The sequence below is a fragment of the Neopelma chrysocephalum genome, unplaced genomic scaffold, assembly GCF_003984885.1.
Source record: "Neopelma chrysocephalum unplaced genomic scaffold, ASM398488v2 Primary Assembly neopelma1_59, whole genome shotgun sequence".
Lineage (NCBI taxonomy): Eukaryota > Metazoa > Chordata > Aves > Passeriformes > Pipridae > Neopelma > Neopelma chrysocephalum.
This window is the reverse complement of record NW_020897714.1, coordinates 30472076-30495329: the sequence shown is the minus strand read 5'-3', so window position 1 is coordinate 30495329 and position 23254 is coordinate 30472076. Positions and strand designations below refer to the sequence as shown.

At 40.2% G+C, this 23254-nt stretch overlaps 1 protein-coding gene across 1 annotated transcript in view; it reads right to left on the bottom strand.

The window, feature by feature from the left end:
- Positions 1-9888, bottom strand: part of ETNK1 (ethanolamine kinase 1) — a 29288-nt gene extending 19400 nt beyond the window's left edge. The window contains exon 1 of the mRNA XM_027680795.1: positions 9615-9888. Within this exon, the coding sequence (XP_027536596.1) occupies positions 9615-9770 (156 nt within the window). The 5' untranslated portion in view covers positions 9771-9888. The remainder of the gene's footprint in view (positions 1-9614) is intronic.
- Between the last annotated feature and the right edge of the window lie 13366 nt (positions 9889-23254).

Sequence of the window (23254 nt, the reverse complement as noted above, 5' to 3'; positions counted from 1 at the left end):
TTTTACTTCATAACTGGTATGCACCATTTAAAAGGTTTAAAAAGCATTTTAAGTCCTTAGCATTAGGATGTACATAAATGCAATTTGAAGTCCTGCACTTTACTAGACTTTGACCAGTCTTGTCACAGATGCCTGAACATACTGAAGACAAAGCAAGTGACTTGCTACAAAAATAAGAGCAATATTTGAGCATTATGTTTACATCTAATGACAACCTACTCACTGCCTTTCAAATAATGATGGAGGTATGGAAACCTCACATTCCCAGATAGGGAAAGGAGGGGGTGGACCAAAAAAAAAAAAAACTCTCCCACTCTTTAACTGCCACTTCTTTCACATTTGATGATAACACCTAAAATAGTCATTAGACAGGCTGAACTCCTGCAGAAGCTGCCTGGCAATCAGACTAGATCCTGAGCTACTGACTGGGCTCCTTGTATCCCCATGTAGTCAGGCATTTGACATCACTCAATGCCTGCAAGGGTAACACAGCAGTTCTTAACCTCCTCCCACAATCTGGGACAGTAGAAAACAGATGTTGGCTACTTTCAAACTCTTTGCACTCTGTCAACTCGGCCTGAATGCTTAAGGACTTGCTAGATGAGCACTAACCATATTATCTTCAGCTGCTACATAAGTGACTGAATGACAATTAATATTCTCACAACACCACAAGCAAGAACACCAATGCTTTCATTCCTTCTCAAAGTCACATGCAGTCTTCAGTAGCAAAGAATTTTAAGTCAAGGTTCTCACAGCAACTGTAATTTATACTAAGGTCATATCTCTACTACTCTGTTGCCCTCAAAACCCTAATTAAAACTTAATTCAGAAAGAATAAACCCTCCCGCAAAACCTAAAACAGCCATTCAGGACCATACAGTAAAACGTGCACAGCAAGAATTAGCTTCAACTTGGTTAAAATACACAGCTAGACAGAAACATTTTCCCTTTGTCCTGCAAGTTTTAACACCTTTCTTTAGGGAGTGCTTTCATCATTAATTCTCACTTAGTTGTCACTTCTGGTATATGCCAAGAGACCACTATTAGAACTTTTTCAAACTACGCAGGTCCATGAAGCTACAAGCAGCTTTAATTTCAAGGCAACACCATGCTAGAGGGTTTTTTAATTCTTAATTGTAATTAAAAAAATGAAACCTATTAATCAGCATTGTAATACCAAGTTTTCAATGACAACAGGTTGAATTCCTTATTTCCTGATGCCCATCGAGGTATCCTCCAATATGGCTTCTCCCTCAAGCCCTGAGTGAGGCCCAGAACAAAAATACAGAAAAATGCAGTGATCTGCTGCATTTCAGACCTGATATTGAACCTTAATAGTTTAAAGTATTTTTACTAAAAACACATGGCAACAACAAGCAACTTCTGTACAGACATCATCATTCCTTAGAACCTTGGACAGTTGGGGTGCTGACTTTTTTTATTATGAATTTTGGGAGTTTTTTAGTTTAGTTTTTATGTTTGGTTTTGTTTATTTTTTTTTTAAAGCAAAACTCAGTTCAGAAACTTTGGCTCTTTCTTCCCTCCTCTTCAAGAGATGGCCTTTATTTTGAAAGGTAAAGTAGTACCACTCAAACACAAGTGACAGCTTATTTCCAAACCTCAGGGGTTTAGGGAAATCAACCATAAGGAACAATTGTTTTTGAATTACTAAAGAAACAAATTCTGAACTTAGGCAAGATCTCCCTATTTAGAAAAGACAAGACTTTTACAATAGAAAATGCTTTTACAATAAAAATGTGGTTCAGCTATTACACCTTGTTTTCCTCAACACTCCTATGTGATGAGGTGAACAGATTCACCAATAAATCCAGAAAAAGACTGGGGAAGCTTTAGTTGTCATCACAAATAAGAAATAGCTCAAGTTCCTGAGAAAAGATGCAGAATAGCAGAACATAGGAAGGTACTCCATTTTCTTGAACAGTTACAAACACTCAATCTTGCAGAAGTAGGTTCAGCAAACTACAGAACTTTCATCCAGACACTGAAACCACAAATTCATATAAACCTGCTTACAAAGCCTCCTTGACTGACTCTAAAATTAAGACTTCACAATTTATGGGCACATTTTATGATTATTATTTTAATAACTCAGGAGACAAGAAATGAAAAATCTTAAAGTCTTCATAGCAACTAAATGTTACAATGTTCATCAAGAAAACTGTTCCATTTGGCACCATAGATACCTGGTTTGAGCAGTGCTACCTAATTGAACAAGTAGTACTTAAATATAGTTCTTCCAAGTATGACTTGTAAGAAAAATTGCTCTATGAAAAAAAAGACATGGACCTAAAGACATCAGAAACACTAATATTACCAAAAAATCCCCAACAGATGTTAGTAGTGCTGATGCACAGATACAGTAAGAATTTGAGTTGTTATGATGTTGATCAGAAATTTGCTGGGCACTGCACAGCTTCTTTCACAGGTCTATTATCCCCTTAAAACAAGTCTTATTAGTGCTAATAAAAAGAAATCTGCAACAAGGAAATTGGACTCCCTCAACTGATAATTTAGGAACTCTGCTTATTAGCATCTATTCGTAACATGCTGCTACAACCAATTATTTATAGCCAGGAAGATTTTAGTTATTCCTTCTTAAAAAAGCAGAAGGGTTTGCTTACTTTTCTAATAACATTCAGAGTAGACGATTTCCATGTTCCATCACAAGAAAACATCCAGTGTTTTCTACCAGTAAAAGAACATAATAGTCTCTTCATTCTTTTATTCAGAATGCCTTTACTGTAGCATTTAAAGAATCAGCTTAGAGGGTCTTGCCCAAAACATAACCTGAGATGGAGCAGAGCAAAACAGTCTATAACAAAAGCATCGGTTGAGCAGCTTAAACAAAGAATAGACTCTAAAAGCGTGGACAAGAATCAGTAAACTCTCAGGGCCGTGTGGAAGAAGGTGGAACAACCTACAGAATGTAACGTACAGCAGGCAGAAAATTCTGGGAATAAATCAAACACAAAGAGGTAATAGAAGTCAAGAACACAATGCAATTAAAAAAAAATCCAGCAGCAGGATTCTGATACTCCTGTAATCTGTAAATATTTAATTACTGTTTTGTGTACTTAACACATTGTAATACACACTTTCAGGTGAGGTGACACAGCTAAAACTGAATTCTGAAAACATTTCTGGAAATTGCATTTATACTGCCCACAATCAGAGACCTAGTTTGAATCCAAGTCTTTCTAGCCTTGGGAACAAATAAACTCTTTGCTGAAGCGCAAACAGAAGGTAAGAAAGCTACAAATAAGCTTGAGTTACTCCAATGCAGTCTCAGAGTGCAGCACGTGGTACAAACAAGACAGGCCACGTGAGCCAGGAAGAGAAAACTCAAGCAAGACATGTAGCACCTTTGAGACAGAGTTTACCCAGAAGACTCTTATCAGGTTATTAGATTCCTGAAAAGGGTACATGATGGATTTGTTCCCATCTCATGAGCAAGTGATTCATAAAAAGCTTATATCTAATCCTAGTTTTCCAGGTATTCAAAAGAACGATAAGAATGAGGGCAAAATTGCAGTCACGTGTAACAAGCATGTACAGCCAGAAATAAAACTGTTATGGGGCAAAGTAGAGAAGACTTATGACTCAGAAGAGATATCAAACCAAGCAGATCTTCTCCTTCTACACTGTGTTACTACATTCATGGGAGGAGAATATAGGAAACAGTATTGTACTGCTGTAAAAACAGACCATTGAGGTGAAGTTTCAGCATAAGTAAATACGGATTGCCCAGATTCTGCTCTTGAAACCCAGACTGACATTAAGATCTCTAGAAAGGAACAGACTTTAACAATGTACTTCCTTAATACTCACAAAACTTCAAGTTATTGATGTAAGGTCTAACTTTGTAGGCTATACTTTCCCAGGAAAAAACACAGACGCATCTGTAAGTATATAAGTCAAGAACTTAATTTCTAGAGACAAGGTGAGCTATTTCTCTCTCTCTCTCTTCTTTCTGTAGCTATTTATAAAACAAGGACAAAGTACAACTACTGGAAAATGCCCTCGGTAAATTCTCATATGCTCAGCAAGGCTTACAAGGAACGTCATTCAAAGGTCTCCAGGCTCTGGAGCCACATCCTCTAGTTCATTACACTCCGCGTCTGAAAGCCACGTCTGCGTGATACTGATGGTCAGATGATCATGAAGATCATTTGGCATCAAGAATACCAAGGCAAGCAGGGAGCCAGTAAGTTCAGGGCTCTATTCTACAGTAAGTTTGGCCAGAGGCTGAACTAGTAGCTTTCTGAACTCTTTCTGATCTGCGTGACAGCAGTGTGGGGAAAACAATGCTGTATTCCATAGATAGTGGTGCTATCACTTTAACTTTTTTCTTTTTTGGCTACTAAACCATCTATGGTTCAGCTTTAAGGTGTGTGTGGGTTTTGGTTTTGGGCGTTTTTCCATTTATTTTTTTTTCTTAAGGTCTTAATTGAAGTTTTGCATCCTCCATATTCTCTATATAAATACCATTTATAGTTACATTCAATAGTCTATTATAAAATGCTACAGATACGTCACCCCTTGCAAGGGCTGATTCTGATCTAAATGCATAAGACGTGAAAGCTTTTTTTTTTAAATGTCAGGAGAAAAGAAACAACGAGAAGTTATATATTTTTTATCTTGTTTCTGAAAAATATACTCCCCCCTGAAAACAGTCAACATTAGGTAACTAGTTAACACTTTTAAAGTGATTATTAAAGTGTAAAAAGATCTTTTTACAAATTTTGTGATACTGATGGAAACAGGTACAGATATATTATAATAATTAAAAAAAGGTAATAGAAAAGGAAGGTATTTGATTTACTCTAACTCAAAAATTAATTTGCTGCTCCTCCCTCTGGAGTATTTTGATTTGAAATGGCCACGTAACAGCATGGAGGAGAAAAACAGGAACTGCATCGTCTTGGATAGTTCCCTTCCTACCCAATGTTACAAGTCTATAGCATAAGTTATATGCCTTTACATAGACACATCCAAGCTGTGCCTAAACATATTGATTCTCTGTAATTAGAACCAGAGTCATCAAGAGATACACCTTATCATGCACAGCTGCATTACATCATGCACTGCGATACAGCACTTCAATTACATGAAATGTCACCACAATTTCTGCCCCACCCAGATACCATAAAAACCCTTTAAAACAGATTATCATTATCAATCTTCTTCAGAAGCTTAAAAAGAATGGAGAAACCAATCCAGCCTCAGAAGACATCCAATACTGCCTGCATTTCCCACTGTGACATTACATTCAAGGCACACCTCAAATTAGTTTTTCCACAACACATCAGCAATGCAGCCCATTCTGCAACTCTTGACTTTTCTTATTCTTCCCTTCACTCATCACTTCTCCATTTAGAGGTATTAGCACTTCAGCATGTTTCTCTTCTTCCTCTTTACATGGCTACTATTTTCCCAAGTGCTGAAGAGCATGATGTGCCAAAACCAGCCATGCAGTGAACATTTCTCTTGAAAAAATGTAACAACACTAAGAAACAAAATAGTTAGTTTACTTACTTTCCCAGAGACTAACATTTTTGTTTCAATTACTGCTTTAAAATCCCACGCTCAGCCTGTTTAAATAAACTGTGAGATATTGCAACTAGCTCAGAAATCTGAACCAAATAATAGTTTTTTATAAAGAGAATACCAAGACCAACGCAAACAAATAAATTAGAGTAGCAGCCAGAAAATACTGCCTGAAGAAAAACTATTGAGTGCAAGTCAAAAAGAAGCAGCTATGAGACAAGGACAAAAGCTAATCTGGTATATATAAAAATAGGGGGGTGGTTGTTTTGCTGGTTGAAGGACAATTTTTTTATAAGCGTGGCTTTGTCCTCTGTGTCCACATTTCATAGCCCCAGGAACAAATCTTTGCAAAGAATTGTAAAATGCTGCAGTAGTAAAGTCATGCAAAGTATTGATAACTGCAAAGACATGTAAATCTTGCAAAAAAAGACACAGTACCAGAAAACAAACAAGGTCCATTTATGTCAGAGAATCAAAAAAGCAAACCTAATCACAATGATTTGGGTAGCTGCTTGCAGGATTTGTAGGGGGGAGGGTTGTGGAGTGTCTTATTGAAGAATTTGATCCCATTTGGAAAACAGATTTTTTTCCACCTCTCCTCAGGTTTCAGCCAGGACAAAAGCACTGTTTGTCAGCCTAACATTTTTATCATTTTAGATCTTTGAATTACTTTTCAGCCGATTTTTGTTTCCATACATATCATGCTGGTCTACCCAAATAGTGGGAGAAATTAGCACTGTTAATATTAAGCCTTTTCACCAATTAAAGCAGACAGCCTTTATTCTCACCATTAAATATTACTTCAGAATGGTAAGAAATAGAAATTGATTTTCCTGCATCATAACAGTACACTGCAGAGAGGAAATCACGTATTAACCTACTGAATCTTTCATTACAACCAGACCTACAAGAGGTAGAACAGGTCATGGGATAAAAGAATCCCAAATCTGCACTTACTGCAGCCATAACTAACCGTCCCTACTGCAAGAAAACACTAATCCTTCTTCAAATACTAACACAAATGAATCTCCACAAAAGAGGAAAAATAAAAAATTCATGAGGTGGGCAACAGATTCCAAACTAGCACTGTAGAGGTGATACAACCTTTTTAGAACAGTAAAGAGAGTTAAAACAATAAAGTTTTTATATTTCATTAATAAAAGTAGTTCAAAACATGAAAATTGGAATGTCCACTGTCACAATGCTTAGAAAACTCAGAGACCCTGTTTTGAATAAGAAGCATAGCTTTGTTTATGAAATTAAAAAAACCTGCTTCTCATGTTCACCACAGCCAATTTCTGAATTTAGCAAGCAGTGGGTTTTTCAGCAGGAGGTTGGGAGAGAGGCCTCCAGAGATTCCTTCCAACTTGGACTCCTGAAAAATGTTATTATTAAAAAGAGACATTCCAGAATCAAAAGTGACTACTGCAAAAACCAGAAAAATTAAGAATTTAAGTGCTAGAAAATATAACAACAAGTTCTCCGCAGTTCTAGTACATTTTCAGGTGACATCTTCATAAAGTACCTACACGAAGATGAATGTTGAGAAAAAAAAGTTTGTCCTTATCAAAGCATAATAACTTGAATATTTGTACTATGCTTGTAGGGATAAAATTATTCTTTTGTTGTAGTAGGGATAAAATTCACATATAACTTGAGATAGAGGAGATTCATTACAGTATAGCTGCTTCCAATTCACCTAATAATCAGCAATGCTTCTGGATACCATAGATTTTCTGATAAATACTGCAATAAAAGAATAATTTAAGCACTGAAGACTTTATTTTCACCCTCCATCCTACACTTACGTTTTATGCTATGGTGCAAAAAAAATTTTTAAATGTTAAAATATATTCCCAACTTTAATAAATCTTAGAGAAAGTGGGGACTAGGCATTAACATTTTTTAATTACATTGTTTCAAAATTGTTCAGCTGACTAAACAATTAACACGCAACAGTAAATTTTTGCAAGAGAAGTTAAATAACTTTTTCAAGTCAAACTCTGGACTCTTCAACTCAATAATTCTTGGGTCAGAACAATTAGTAAGAGTAAAGGTGGCTAACGGCAGAGTTCACCAGGGGAAGTAGTGGTTCTTTCCACCTATCACTGTTCTTTGTCCACTTTGCTGTTTCAGATTAGGCATATTCTCTATGCAATATATGAGTCACATTTTCATCCCTCTCCTAAACACATGCCTCTTTAAAGAGAGGACTCCAAGGCATCCTTCTGTTCACTCTATCCTCTTCACCAAAACATCTTTCATTTCAACGTCTTTCTGTATGTGATGCATGTGCAACATGTATGTGTAACAGGTCCCAGCAGCAGTGATGGCAATAGAACCAGTTTCAAATCACAGGCATCCTCGCTGAAGTACTCACAGCAGCTTAAACACAAACTGAAGAGTTAAAAATAAAAGGTCACTGAAGGGCTTTGTGAATAGAACTTTCTTCCGCTGCCCAAAAGGGAAAACAGTGAGTTGAAAAGTTTTGGTCTTAAAGTAACTTGGTTAAAACTAAAGACATTTTTCAGACAGAAACCTCTAACCACAGACACTAATCTACTACTTTGCTACTGCACGACCAGTCAAGAGTCCCTGTTCCACACCAATGGTAGTGGTGGTTTTTATTCTGTTAATTGCTTCTTGCAAAGGGGGTGATAGAAGGATTTTTTTTTTCCTTAAGTCTACTAGAACTTTCCCCAAAGATTAGTCATCTCTCCCTAACAGGAAAATATTTTGGTTTCATTTATTAGCATTCCTGTATGAAAGGAAGACAAATATTCTGTTGAGAACTAAAAAAGTAAAAACATGTTTAAGTAGTCCTGCAAGGAGTTGGATTATCCTTATGGGCCCCTTCCAACTCGTGATATTCTGTGAACTCTAACAACCTTATTTAGCACTACATGTTGTAAAGCTACTTTCATTGCACCTCAAGACACTGTAACTGTGCATAACTTACGGCCACTGATCCCAAAGAACTTATTTAGAAAAAGCTCATTAGCTTTATTTTCATACCAATTGGACTGGCATGTGTCAAGTTTTATTTTCCTTCCAAGACATTTGAGAAAATTTCAAATTACATGCCATTACCTCAACATGCTCAAATTTCTATACAAATTAGTTCAGCAGCTCTCTTCAGAGGAACTTCACTGAAATAAGACACCCCCACATAATAACTGCTGAATAACGCAGTTTAAGACCGTATAATAAAATGCTCAACTAACCACAGGCTGCAACTGAACTGCTATTTCAGCCAAGTAAACTGGCTGAGGACTTGTCTGGGGCCAGTTTAAGTATATTCTAGAAGCACAAAAGCAGCCAATCCTCCAGCAGATGACTCGTCATCAATACAAATGACTGCTCACCTAGAGAACATCAGAGACTTAAGTGGCGGTACTTCTGCTAAGAAAAGCGAGCGATGACCTTAGCGGGGCTGGTGCATACCGAGATACCGTCATCCCAAAACCCAACCCTGCTGAGAATACATGACACATACTCATTATATTTATTGATTACGGGGAGAGCCCGACAAGGAAGAGTCCAACAAGGGCTCCACCGCCCATGGCGCCCGGGAGAGCGCTCCCTCCACATCCTCCTTCTCGGAGGCCCGATCCCTCCTCTGCCCCGGGGAGGAGGGAGGTCCCCGACCGGTTTACAAACACGGGCACGGCGAGGGCGACGCTCAGGGACACCTCCCCTTCCCTCCCAGCGCCAGAGCTACCGCGGGCAGCCGAGTTTCCAGCGCGGAGGGCACGGGAGGAGGCAGAGTGAAGCGAGCGGTGGGAAGGAGGAGCGCCGGGAAGGCAGGAGGGAAGGAGGGGGCCGGGGATGCTGCCTGGCCGCCCCGCCCCGCCGCCGGGCCTCCTGGCAAATGGGGCTCCGCGCAGGGGGCTGCGGCGGAGAGCGGGGGAGGGAGGGAGGGGGAGGAAGCGAGGCGGCAGCTCCCCCGCACAATGGCCGCCCGCCCTCCCCCCTTCCTTCCTCCGCCGCCCCGCTCCCTCCCCGGGCTGGGGCCGCCGCATCCCCCGCGGGCCCCGCCGTACCTGCAGCGTCACCTCCTCGGGTCTCCAGTGCGGGCGCAGCCGGCGCAGGAGCTGCAGGGCGCCCTGGCGGTACCCGGGCCCCTCCTGCTCGCTGACGGTGATGTCCAGCTTGGGCACCTCCGGCGAGCCGGGCGGGACGTGGATGTAGTTGGACATGACGGCGGGGCGGGACGCGGCGCGACAAGGACGGGCAGATCTCGCTGGCGTCTCCTCCGCGGCGGTGCCGGCAACTGAGGGGGAAATTTCCACTAGGGCTCCCGATAAAGCGGCTCCACCTCCCCCGGCGGCGGCGCGGAGCAGGCTGGGAGAGCGGGCGGGGCCGAGCCCAGCCCTGCCCTCCGCCCGCCGCCGGGCCCCTCACCTGCCCGCCCAGCCCCTCGGCACCCCCGGTGCCCCTCGGAACCACCCCACCCGCCGTGGGGCTGCCAGGCAGGGGATTAACCAAATCTCCTCGGGGTGGAGCGGGAGCGCGGCCCCGGGCGTGAAGGAATGCGGGGCCGGCAGCTGCGGCGGCGCCGCCCAGCCAGTCCCCGGGCAAGCGGCTGATGCTAAGCGGACTCCGGGGTTATCGGCTGCGCTTGGGGTTTTTTGTCTTTAATTGGCGTGCCAGCCTTCGTAACACCTCCCCTCCTTTCCCCTTTTGTTTGCCCGTGCCCTGCGGGGCCCGTACCTGCTCAGCACCTCGCTCCGCTCCCCGGGTCCAGCTGGGTGCGGTTCGGTACCGTTTGTGGTCCCTCGGGGCACCTGATCTGTGTTCCTGATTTAAACATCCTAACAAAGATCACCCTTTCCCTGAGCAGTACAGAACAGTTACATTCTGTCCTTTTACAGAACAGTTATATTCTTTCCTTCTACAGAACAGTTACATTCTTTCCTTCCTTTCTTTTCCCCTTGTTTTACGCTGAAAACCCTGTTGCCTCGAGGTTATTTTCAGCCAAAAAAAAAAGTAAAAGAAAAAAAAAAAGCCCAGTCTATACCACAGGATTTTACTAACCAAGCAAAAATATTATCCAGTCCTTTTCAGAAATATATTGATGGTCCCCCTAATATTCCTATGAGTACCTGTCTCCCGTCACAGTCTGTGATCTTCCCACATAGGAAACACTGAACAAGTAGTTCTGTAAAAACAGCTTTATTGAGTTTGCTGAAGACACAAGAACTATGTAAATAGAGTAATGGTTGGTCACTTCCCTAAAGAGTTGTTACTCTAAATAGACACACGTCAAGGGAGAGAGAAACAATTTGTGCTCAAGGGAAAGAGAAACAATTTGTGCTCAAAATGTACAGCACCGTGAGGGAAGCAGCTAGTTCTGCAGGTTTAGTTCTCACGAATTTCATGTATGTTCCTCTCCAAAAGTGCAGTGCACTGTCAAATTTCCCATGTTGTCACCCACGACCATCTACTTGTGAATGGGTCTTGTCTTTTACCAAGAATTCCTGTCTTCTTATCACCAAAAGATTTTGCATGACTTCACTATGTAACTGCACCATTGTTTCTATTCCTATTATTTCTGTTGCTCAATAAACAAATTTTCCTTCTGTTGTATTTTAAATGAAAATGGTAAGAAGATCGGGGCCTGAATGAAATTTCAAATGCCGTAGAATTTCCAGATCTAAATGTTATAGCTTGAGTACATTTCTAGTGGTAAAATGCCTTTGTTTAAATCTATTCCCTAAAAAGACTCTTTCAGGTTTTATAACCCTCTTTCCTATGATTTTGTGCCATTTATGTACACTGAGTCAACGCTTTCTTAAAATCTCCTTTCTCCATCTCATCTGATTGGACCTACCTATTTCTTCAATTAGCCCACTCCACTTTTTGTTCTTTAAAAGTACAAATATTTTGGAAGTTAAACACTTTGAAAGAGATTTCTTTAAACACACTCACCTTTATACATTCTTCAGCCCTATAAGTCAGTATTACCATAGTAGCATGGTATCACCCTACCCGATCAAGCATGTGATACATGGTGACCTCTGCTTCTGCTTAGGCAGTTTGGTAGATGATAAACTAAGATTTATTTATGGATTAAGGGCAAAGTGATGCTTTTGTAGAAATAAAGTATCAAAGGTTGAATGCTCCAGCTTCCAAATGTTAATTTCAACAAGAACTCGTCTCAACAGAGATTCAATCTCGCTAGTGCTGAGCATAACAGGCTCTGAGAAGCCTTGCTAACTTACCTAAGTCCGACTAGATTTCCATAAGTTGTTTGAGAGTGTATTTTAAACATAGAGGGGGGAAGTTGGAGCAGCCATAGTGCTTAGATTGTTTCCAAATTATAGGAGCTGAATTTCTGTTTACTAAATATTTCTGAAGTAGATGAAAGAACCAAGAACACTTTGGCAGTAACACCCTCATCTTTTTGGTCATGGTATAAAGACATATCTTTTTTGCTTGTCCTCGTGGAGCATTGGGAATTCTTAATTCCTGTTTTAAAATAGTTCAATAGAAGTTATAGATACGTACTCACATAGTTTCCTTTCCTTTTTACCTTTTGTTTCCTGCAAATATTTGCTGTGTCCAAATCAAACCCTAGAAAACATTTTCTGAAGGCTGGGACTCTTTCTCAAGGTTCCAAGAATAGTACATTTTTCCTCTTTTGAAAAATTTATTTTCATTTTTCTTTTCCCCCCCTCTAGACACCTGTACTCTACAAACTGTGAAATTCCTTAGTAGGAACTCTAGTAGCTACAAAATATTCAGGTCAGCTGTAGACTTGTTCTAAGAAAACCTGATGTTACATGAAGTGAAGGCTCAGGATTAAAGAGAGTGTGTTTTCTCTTAATGCCTTATACATTTGTAGGTACACCATACTGAGGTGACCAATAAGGTCTAAGGCTGATCATAGATCTACACAACATGAAACTGAAGAAAACAGGGTGCTCTGCCTGTCTACCAGGCAGCCTGTCTGCTTATCCTCACTGTTGTACCATTCTCTTCCTTTCTGCTGGTCAGGAGCCGGGTTGTGCGATTTGATCTATTCCTACATTTTCCACCTTGTCTTTACATCAGAGCTGGATGCTTTATAAGCTCTTTAAAAAAGAATAAATAATTAAAAAAAAAAAAAAGGCACAAAGAGCAACATCAGACCCAGAACCAGTTTTAACTTCCCAGGTGCGGTTCACCTGGCTGCTTTCCAAAGCCAGTGATTCAGTAATTGCTTCAGGAGGACTCATTGCATAAATGTGACTATAAATGGAAAATTCACCCCTTCTAGCCATAATTAATTTTTATAACATTTTGCATAGCAGAGAGTCTCAAAATGCTTTCTGTTGTGCTAATCTCACAAATAAAAAACTTGAGTCATCAGAAGGTTAAATCTGCCATTAGACTAGTCAGACAACTGGCCTGAACACAATTTTTTAACTTCCAGTCCAGTCCTTTGATCACAGGATTTCTTCAGTGCTTTCAAGCATGTCATTTCTGTTCATTATCCTGCATGTATTATTTGTGTCAAGATGAATCACATTTCTCTACAGGCAGTGTAAAACTGTAAGTCAATGCTTTTATTTATTTATTTATCACAATGGTTTTTAAAGCGTGTGGTGGCCTAACATCCGTATTGATTTACCAGCAGCAACACTCAACACACAAAGTTGATCATTCTGTCACATTTGTTGTACTCAGTAAACAGATTTCATTTTAATCTTGGTGAAGACGAGCTTGCAATAGTTTATTTTATAAGAATCTTGACAGTTTAGAAATTTCTCTAAGATCAATACTACTAGGTTTGTTGTTGAAATGGTAAAAACTGCTCTCTTGTGCAGCTGCTTGACACAATAATAGGTTATAGCTTTTTCAAGTATATTTTGAAAGCTATATACAACAGCAGAGTACAAGCCTCAATGCTCACTGCAGTTTTATGGCTTATTTTTCTAGTGGGTTACCAATTAGTGACACTCATTTAACACATTCCACGTGATAACCTAGTTCCTGACTAGCTAACTCCTTTTTCCAGCATGGCACTGGCGTGGTGCATAATGTAATGTAGTAACAGATGTGATTACATGGGGAATAGAGAAGTCATTCCCAGCTCTTTCAGCTTTTTGGGGTTTCACCTGGAAACGTCAGAAGTTTCTAGTGGAAGTCTGGACGTCTGTGCCAATAGGACTGGTCACCTCCCAGGCCTCTTCAGATGAATGCACAGGAGTCTTCCCTCTGTGCTGTCCCTGGCTTCAAGTCCATGAACTCACAGGCTGAACTGCCATGAGAAGTTACCCAGTTACATGTCCTGCAGGAAACCTAAGTTAACTAAGCACAACCCTTAAACAGGTCTGTTAATTAATCTCAACACCAGGAAGAGACAAAACCTGATAAAACCTGCTTAGGTCAGTAGGACCACATACATGCTTATGCTTAAGCAGGTGCTAAATCAAAATGAGCAGCTTAGTAAGGAATTCTGCAATTTCTCCATGCTGTACATTTGTTTAGGGCCATTTATAAAACAATATAGCCACTGGGTATAAAGAAAGAATTAAAAAAATCTTCATACTGATTACACCACTCAAAAATACAGGTTAAATAAAGCAGTACAAAATCATAATTAAGGCCAGTGCCTGCATTCATTTTCATAGACATATCTGTATTTTAAAATACAAAGAGTAATTACAAGTTGACTGATCCCTGACTAAACTTGAACTGTACACATGTCCAATGATTTACCATATTCTGGTATTTTTCTCAAGGGCAACAAGTACATATACTGTGTAAGTACCCAAAAAGAGTCTACTTCAGCATATTTAGGATCCCTTGCACACATGAATAAATTCACCTGCAGCAATATAGGAGGAGGAGTTGTATATTCTAGAAATTTACACTTTTCTAACATTTTATTGACTAATCAAACATCCTTCTATGAAGAAAAGTTATAAACATCAGCAATTCAAAACACAATCTGTGAACAAAGACAATATCAAACATGAATTTAAATGTCATGCAAGCTGGTAGAAGAAGCACAAAATGCTTTTTCCTATTTTTAAGGTACCATCAGAATGTCATTCTGTATTCTCTTGTGAAATCCCTAATCAATTTTACAGCATAAAGGAGTGGGGGGAGGAGATAGCTGAACTAAATTAAAACAATTAAAAAATGAGTACAGAATTATCTTAAGAGACTGAGAGTACGGTTATCACATATAAATGACTGCCACTTCACATTCAAACTGAATCAATAATGAAGAAGAGAGAAATCTGGTAGGTTGAGAATGGCAGAGCTCAGGAGTTTGTGAACAGTGGTGCAGAGTCCAGCTGGAGGCCTGTGGTTACTGGTGTCCCCAGGAGTCAGTGTTGGGGCCAGTCTTGTTCAACTTATCCATCAGTGACTTGGATGAAGGGACGAAGTGTACCCTCAGCACATTTGCTGATGATACGGAGCTGGGAGGACTGGCAGACTCACCAGAAGGCTGTGCTGCTGTTCAGGGAGACCTGGACAGGCTGGAGAGTTGGGTGGAGAGGAACTTAAAGTTCAACAAAAGCAAGTGCAGGGTCCTGCACCCGGGGAGGAGTAACCCCCTGCACCAGCACAGGCTGGGGTCTGGCCTGCTAGGAAACAGCTCTGCAGAGAAGAACCTGGGGGTCCTGGTGGACAACAGGTTGTTCATGGGCCAGCAGTGCCCTTGTGCCCAAAAAGGCCAATGGGATCCTGGGGTTCATTAGGAAGAGCATTGCCAGCAGGTCAAGGGGGGTTTTATCCTCCCCCTTTACTCAGCCCTGGCGAGGCTGCATCTGGAGTGCTGTGTCCAGTTCTGGGCTCCCCAGATCAAGGAAGGCAAGAAACTACTTGAGACAGTCCAGCGGAGTGCTACGGAGATCATTAGGAGCTTGGAGATTCTCTGTTATGAAGAAAGACTGGTAGAGCTGGGCCTGTTTAACCTGGAGAAGAGACAACTGAGAGGAGATATTATCAATGCCCTCTTATCAAGGGAAGCTGTCAAGAGGATGGAGCCAGACTCTCATCAGTGGTGCTCTGAGACAGGACAAGGGGCAATGAGCACAAACTGAAACACAGAATATCCAACTAGGAAGGAAAACTTCTTTACTTTAAAGGTGACAGAGCACTAGAACAGGCTGCTCAGAGGGGCTATGGAGTCCCTGTCTCTGGAGATATTCAAAACTCACCTGAACTTGATCTTGTGCAACCTGCTTCAGGTGTCCCTGTTTGAGCAGAGGGGTTGGTCTAGAGGATTACCAGAGGTGCATTCCAAGCCCAGCCATTCCATGATTCTGTGAAAGGAAAAGAAGGGTGGCAAAGGTGGGAGATGAGAGACAATAGGGGAAGGAAAGAGCAGGAAATTGTTGCAGCCTTGTGTTAACAACAGAAGAAATTACTAAACTGGCTTAAGTGTCTTCCTTACAAAAACACTGTTCCCCGCAACATTCTTGGTAGTTTCAATAAGGGAAGGACTGAAAAAAACCCCAAAATTATGCAGAAGTTATGTTGCATTATTGTGCTTATGTCCAGTTCCTTTACGTTAAGTTGACAGAGAACTGGGAGGACCCTGGGGCAACACCACTACATCCTTTTCATAAGCATTTGAATTTGTGTGCTGAGTCTTGTGTGTCCAGCAGACTCCAAGATGGATGCTATTTTGGTGCACCTGTGTGCACCTTTTCTCTAAGCCTTACTTCCAGCCTTGTTTATAGCCTGAATTAAGGTTAATGTGTCTTTGTGTCTGCCCTCCCTTAACAACTTGAGAAGGAGCAACTTCAGAATTTCACTGGGATTTTAAATTTCAAAGACATTTTTAAATCCCGCAACTGCAAATTACCGAGCAGGTGAAAAGAATCACCATTATTTCTCACTGCAAGGAAGGATAAGCTAAGCTTTTGCCCATTCTCTTACTGCCAATGAAGTAACCTCTTTAGATTTTGTCTCTATAATCACCACTTTCTCTCAGCTGGGTAGAAGGGAGAGATCCCTTCACTTTTGAAAGGTGTGTAATCCCAGTTTCTCTAGATTAAAATTGACCAGCATAACCTCGTTTAGTTAGCATAACCTGTTCAGACTATGCCTCTTTTTTCTTTCTTTTGATCCCCTTGCCTTATTTTTCAAGTAGTGTTCTCCTGCTTTGGTCCTTTCCTGTTGGTAGAGTGGTAGCTCCTTAATGAAGGAGTTCATTACATCCAGGGAACAAGCAACAGCACCCCAAATTAGTCTATGTCTCTGCAGTCATTTTCCTTTTCTGGAGCTCTTTAGTTTGCTCTATAACAGACACACTTTTTTTTAGCTTGGGTTTTCACTGCATCTCGGGGGGTTTTTTTGTTTTTTGTTTGTTTTTTTAGCCAATTCCTGTTTCCCTGTAGTCTTCTCCTTTTTTTGTTGTATCCCAGCATGGTTAAAATCAGTTACGCCAGAGGAGCAGACCTTTGAGCCGCCTGTTCAGCTTCCATTGCCGTCACCAGGATCACCACCACCGCTTACTTCATTAGGAGCCAAATGAAGTGAAGCAGGCTGCCTACGTCTGTACAGTCACATGAATGAGCCCGGATTAAAGTTCAGAGCAGAGCCCTGCTCCCTCACTGCCATCCCCCCCACCCAGTGAGGGCACAAATTCCACCCACCTCTTGGGGTGCAGCACCCCGTAGTGCTCTGGGGATTTGGGAGCGTGGGGCCTCCCCTTGGGGTAGCAAGGCAGGCTTTATCCCAACTCTTCAGCCAAGGAGCAGGGCAGGTGAGGCTGAAAGGGAGTCCTGAGGAGGCCACTAAAGCCCATGAGTATCCCCAGAGTTCGGCAGCACCTCACTGGTTCCACCCCAGGGCAAAACACCCTGCTTGTACGGGGATAGAGGAGTAGTAAATCTGACTTTCAGAGAGGCAGGCTCACATTTCCATTCTGAGCCTACAAGCTGCAGGTCATCATTTCAGGCTGCTTTTGGAAGTCCTACAGGTTATTATTGTTTTCAGGATTGTTTATTTCATTATTTATCCTACAGATTTTATTTACTCCCGAGGCGTTGAGCCTCAGGGACCTTGCCAAAGAAGTACCGTGGGCATAACAGAAGAACAGCTCAGAACAACCTGATATTTAATCATAGGCTGTAAATATCTTTTACAGACTTCTCTGTTTGCAATTTGCAACTGTTGCTAAGCATAGAAAAATTACTGAATTAGTCAGCTTCATTTGTATTTTTGTTAAGGGAGAGATTGGAACATTAATTAAATTACATTTCAAGTTTAAGGATAATAAAGGTATGTATTCCTACTGGAAAAATAAAATAATGATATGATAAAAAATAAATAAAATATAAGAAAATTATAGCAACTATGCCAAAAGTAAAGGGCCAAACTTTGCCAAATTCTCTGTCTTCCCCTCCATAGGGTTGTAGAGCTCAACAACCACAAAAGCACAGAAGACTGCAGGTGAGAAGAATTGCTTCCCTGGCTCCTGCCAGCTTGGACAACAAGCATTAAGCAATCAGGAAGGTTATCAAGGAGAAAGGTAGCAAGAGTTGTTCTATGTCAAGAACATTGTGTCTTACTAGGAGCTCCTAGTGCAAGTGAAATTCAGAGTTTAAGTTTTATCAAAACACCCTGAAAGAGAACTGGAAGCCTCACTGCTGTGTAAGCAAACATATTTAATCATTACCAGCTTTCCTAGACTCTGTTTCTTTCTCATCTTCCCTTAAAATATTTTGGTTTGTGCAGCAGATCCAACTCTACAGCCTTTGGACCTGAAGATGTGACATACCAGAAAGGTTTGAGTTTGTTTGAATCCACAAAGCTTTTAAAATGTGAAAAGGAAAGAATATTCATTCTGGTTGCACCCCCCTCCCCAAAGCCCAGAGGTGCAGAGCTATGCCTCTGAGTCTTTCTCACTCTCTGGAATTTTGCATTTCTATGTCAGCTGGGCCTCCCTGCCCTCAATCCTTAAGGCTGAGGTTCACCCAGGGTACAGCAGAAAATCTTTTGCAGGCGGTTGCAGCTGCAGCATTTTGTTTCCTTGTGATCCCTGTAACTTTTGCATCAATGTTATTCTTATAGTTACATTTTTATCTTGATTTCAAGTTTCTAAGTAAGCAGCATTTTTGTTTAGAAGATACTGTTTTCCCTGGTATGGTTACAATTGGCTGTGTTTGGAGTATGTCAGGAGCTTAGTCAGCTGTTCGTGCAACCGAGACTTGTTTTTCTTCTTTTTATCCCTTTCATCCAGTGGAAAAAGTTTCCTGCTGCTCTCCCTACTGATATTTGATATCCTGGCTCCAACTGTAAAGTCTTTAACTTTTAAAGAACAGCATGTCAGCTACTCTGTAATTATAACTCTTTTTGGTTTTGAGTTGTTTGGGTTTGGGGTTTTTTTTCGGGGGGGGGGGGGAAGTTGTTTGATTTTTTTTTTATTGTAAGATTATTTTGGAGGTGTTACTTCCCGGAGGAATTACTTTTTCTAATCCAACTCCCTCTTCTTAATAATAATAATAATAATAATAAATCACTTGCTCATGCTTTGCAGCAATTTATTTAATCTACAGAATAAAAGGAATGCCTAGGGTGAGCAACACAGCCAGTCAGCAGCTTTTCTGAATGTCTGTTACAAGTCATTATAATGCAAAAAAACAGAGAACTTGGGATTTTTTTTTAGTTTCTCTAGAAGTGTTTTCCACACTAATAGCTTTCCTGATAATCATCTTTTTTCCTCTTTTTACCAGAAATACTATTTCTGGCCCCACCAGCAACTACCTACATTGGAGAGAAACAGTGGGAAGCCATTACTATGCAGTTATTGATCATGTTATCAAGTTTATCACTAAGAGTCATGCTAAAAGCTGTCCACAATGAGTAAATGTCTAAAACATTTCCAAAACCTTATTCATTGAACACAGAACTCTCTGCTTACCTTTACAAGTATTTGTTTCCCACTGACTTTGGTAACAGGAAGCTTGAAGAGGTAAAAAACACAAGTATACAAAAGCAGAAACACTGAAGGAATGTTTGAAAGGTAGATTGACTGATTTTACAATCTCATGGATTAATTGCCCAGATCTATGTTATCTATAAAAACCCCTGCAATATTGTTCATATACCCTTAGGGGTGGACAAGTGGAACTCCTGAGATAGCAGCTCTGATACGGTCACTTCTAGTTCAATAAATTATTGTCTTCCTTTGCTAAGCTGCATAAAGTCACTGGCTCAAGGTCAACTTCTTTCTGATCCTTGAAATGTCCCCAAACCAGCTCTGCCACAGCCTCATACAGGGCAGCACCATACTGTAATGAAAAATATAGAATACAACCTTCAGAATCCACTTTTAAAAATCACCTTTAAAACCCCTTTGATGAATTTAAGGTCACAGCTTATTTGTAGTTCACTTTCTGCCAGTCAGGGATTTACATTTCCTTCACCAAGAAGAAAAACTTTTCCACCAAGAAAGCTGATGCCAAGAACCAAATCTCTGGCCAGAATTATTTTTCCTATAATAACATCTCCCTTGCTTACTCTTCTTTAAAGCAAACTCCTTAATTGCTTCCAGGAATATTCTGGTCTTCTGCTCTTCTCTTGTATATTTCAACTTGCCCTTTTTATCTTTTGTGGTGCTTTTCAGCATTCTTTCTTTGGCTAGCTGTTCAAATCTAATTCTCATAATTCACTAGATGTTGTAATTGGAAAAAAAAACAAACAGAAAATAGAAAAAAAGAAAACAAGCTTGAGGCTTCTCTTTGAATGAAAAGCTCACAAATAAGAAGTTTTACCTGGCCAAAAGACCCTGGAAAAATCTGAATTTCATATGGGAAGGATCACAGAGCAGAATACAAATACAAGAACAAAGCATACTTTTGAAGTAGTTGCTGAAAGCATAAACAAGATCAGAAAAATGTTAGAAAATTAAATGTAATTAGTACAGGGTTTGGGTTTTTTTGAATACTGTATTGGGAAACACAGTCTTAATTGGGGGGGGGAGGAGAGATGATAGAAAAACTGCATGATAGAAGCTTAGGCTCAAAGTTCAAGAAGTAGCTGAAATAGGCACAGAAGTAGCCATGGAGAAGCACTTCTTATGTCTTTGACCCAATTTTACAAAACCCCAAAGGTAATTCCAGTTTTACATGAGTAAGAGCTGTTTCTGCATGAACACAAGGTGAGTGAAAGCAGAAGAGGCATTAAAAAAATAAGGTGCTTCTATAGACATAGCCTATGGAAACCTTTTCCAAAAATTAATCACTACTTTTATGTCCCTTATCAGCAAAACCGAGGAATTCATCCAATAAAATTTATGTCCATTGAATTTAGAATAAATTAAAGAAAAGCATTTTTACCTGCAATAGTTGTATGGAAAATAATGCTTTGGGCAGTTAGGTAAATTTTGTGGATGAATAATTTTATGGCTGATAATAATACCTGCAGTTATCACACATACCTAGTTAAGGAGAATTAAGAGAAGGGCGATTAAATCTTATTCTTGTATGGTATAAACGAAACTGGCAAAAATCTTCCAAACTTTATTTATTATGGCACTCTATATATTTTTAGGCAATACTAAAATATGTTCACCTATTTTTGGAAGCCTTTGCTTCTTGGATACAGCTGATAATAGAACAGTGGATCACTGATATCATCTGGCATCAGACTATTTTTGGTGCCTTTGGTGGAAACCCACAAGGCCTGCAAATGCAGAAGCCAAAATTCACAGCAAGAACAATGTATTGCATTGTGTATATATTCTAAAGGATGTTAAAACATTAATGTGGCCATCTTTAGTTTGTTTTTAATTTCCTGCCTTGGTGCTCTGTAAGACTTAAAACCTTTTTCTACACTGAGTATTCAGAGCACATGCTGCTGCATGTTGGCGTGGAGATCTGAAAGAAGGAGTTCTGTCACTGAGAATTTCTACGACCTTAATGAGCTCTCCAGCCCTTCTTGGACTGCTGAGGAAATCCAAGTCCTTGGAGGGATAATTCTCAGTGTTTTTTTTCATTCACAAGCCCAGCTGCATATCAACTGGTGCTGCATGTGTAGAGCACACAGATTAGCTTCTAATTTCTACAACTCTATTTTTATAATTGCACCCTCATAGGGCATTATTTATTCTGTTTTTATAAACTTATCTGTCTTACTAACACAATGCACCTGTCAAAAAGGCAAAAGGAACCCCAGGAGGTATCAGCAAAGATAGTCACAGCAGGGACTACCTGCAAATACAAAGGTACATGGGGTACAGAAGTAGGGGGACTGTAGTACAAAGCACTGTTGAGGCCTCATCTGAAATACCATGTGTAATTCTGGTTTCATATATTAAAAAACAAAACATATGGATAAAGGATAATAACATGATTAGGTAAATGGAGACCACCATTCTCCTGTAAGAGAAGTCTGAAGCTTGGTAATTTCCGCATAGTACAAGAAAAGCTGGGTGGGTGCAGAACCATTCATCACACATTTCTGCACAGATATATCCTGAAGGGAAAATATCCATTTAGGCTATAAAATAATATTGGTGTGCAAAAAATAAATCAGGCATAAACTGATGCTGGAGTTCTAGCTGGAAATTTCTAATCATCCGTGGAGGTTCCAAAACAGCCTTCAAATATGAGGAATGGGGACACGAAATGTCTTTTAATTAAAAAAAAAACAAACGAACAAACAAAAAACAAAACCAAAATGCACAGTTAAATCACAAGAAAGAAAATCACTGTCCTCTTTAATACTGAATTTAAAAAAATGCACTTCCTAATGTTAGGTAGTGTAATATCTCTAAGAAATACCAGACATTCCCACATGTTTATTCTCATCAGAGAGGGAAGTGGAGAACAAGAGCTAGTAAGCTATACTTTACATTTAGTGTTCTACTATTTTCAGTTGTGGCTATTTGGAATGAGAAGGGCTATGTAGAGAGGTATAATCGAGTCTACATCCAGCCCACCCCTACGTAAGAGCTCTGATACTTGTCTGCACCTGACCACATGGTTATCTGATGTGGCAAGACAGAATTATTCTTTTTCCAGTTTACTTTTCAGCTGCATCAATTTCCACTGCTTGATTTTGTTCATCACAATTTAGGTACTGCCAGTTAACAAAGCCGTGAGTGAGGATTGCATTTTACTACCTAACAAAGTTCTTTTCAGTGACTGCATGAAAAAAAATGTGTACAGCCACCATGAACAGAAAATGAAACCGTGACACATATCTGGTTTATGAGCTGAAGATTCACTTTCCCCTGGGAGCCATTCAGTATCACAGATAGATTTGAAATACAACTTCTCTAACAGCAGGCTCTGATAACAAAGCCTCAGTTAGAGACTGGAAAAGATCATAGCTGCAAAAGCTGCATCTGAAAGACTGAGCTGTTACTTCTCTGCTGCAAGCAGATAACAAAAAGTGTCCATGGAAACAATTTTTATGCTTATCTAACAACCACTGATGAGCCAAAAGACTTGCAGGATGTGAATTACAAAGGACAGGCAAATATCTAAACTGATAGGGGGAGTCATCATCCTTTCCACACTTTTCCATCAGTTCCTCTAGCTCGGTAACATCACTCCCAAAAGAGATTTTGCCTCAGTCTTAGTTCTCACACATGTTCTGATCTGTCTAAGGCATCATGCTAAGAATTCCTGGGTCAGTGGAATATCAGAGTACATGATAGACCGTGTGTGAATCTCAAATTAGAATCACTCAATAGCACATTCATGAGAATTTCTACCTGTGAAGA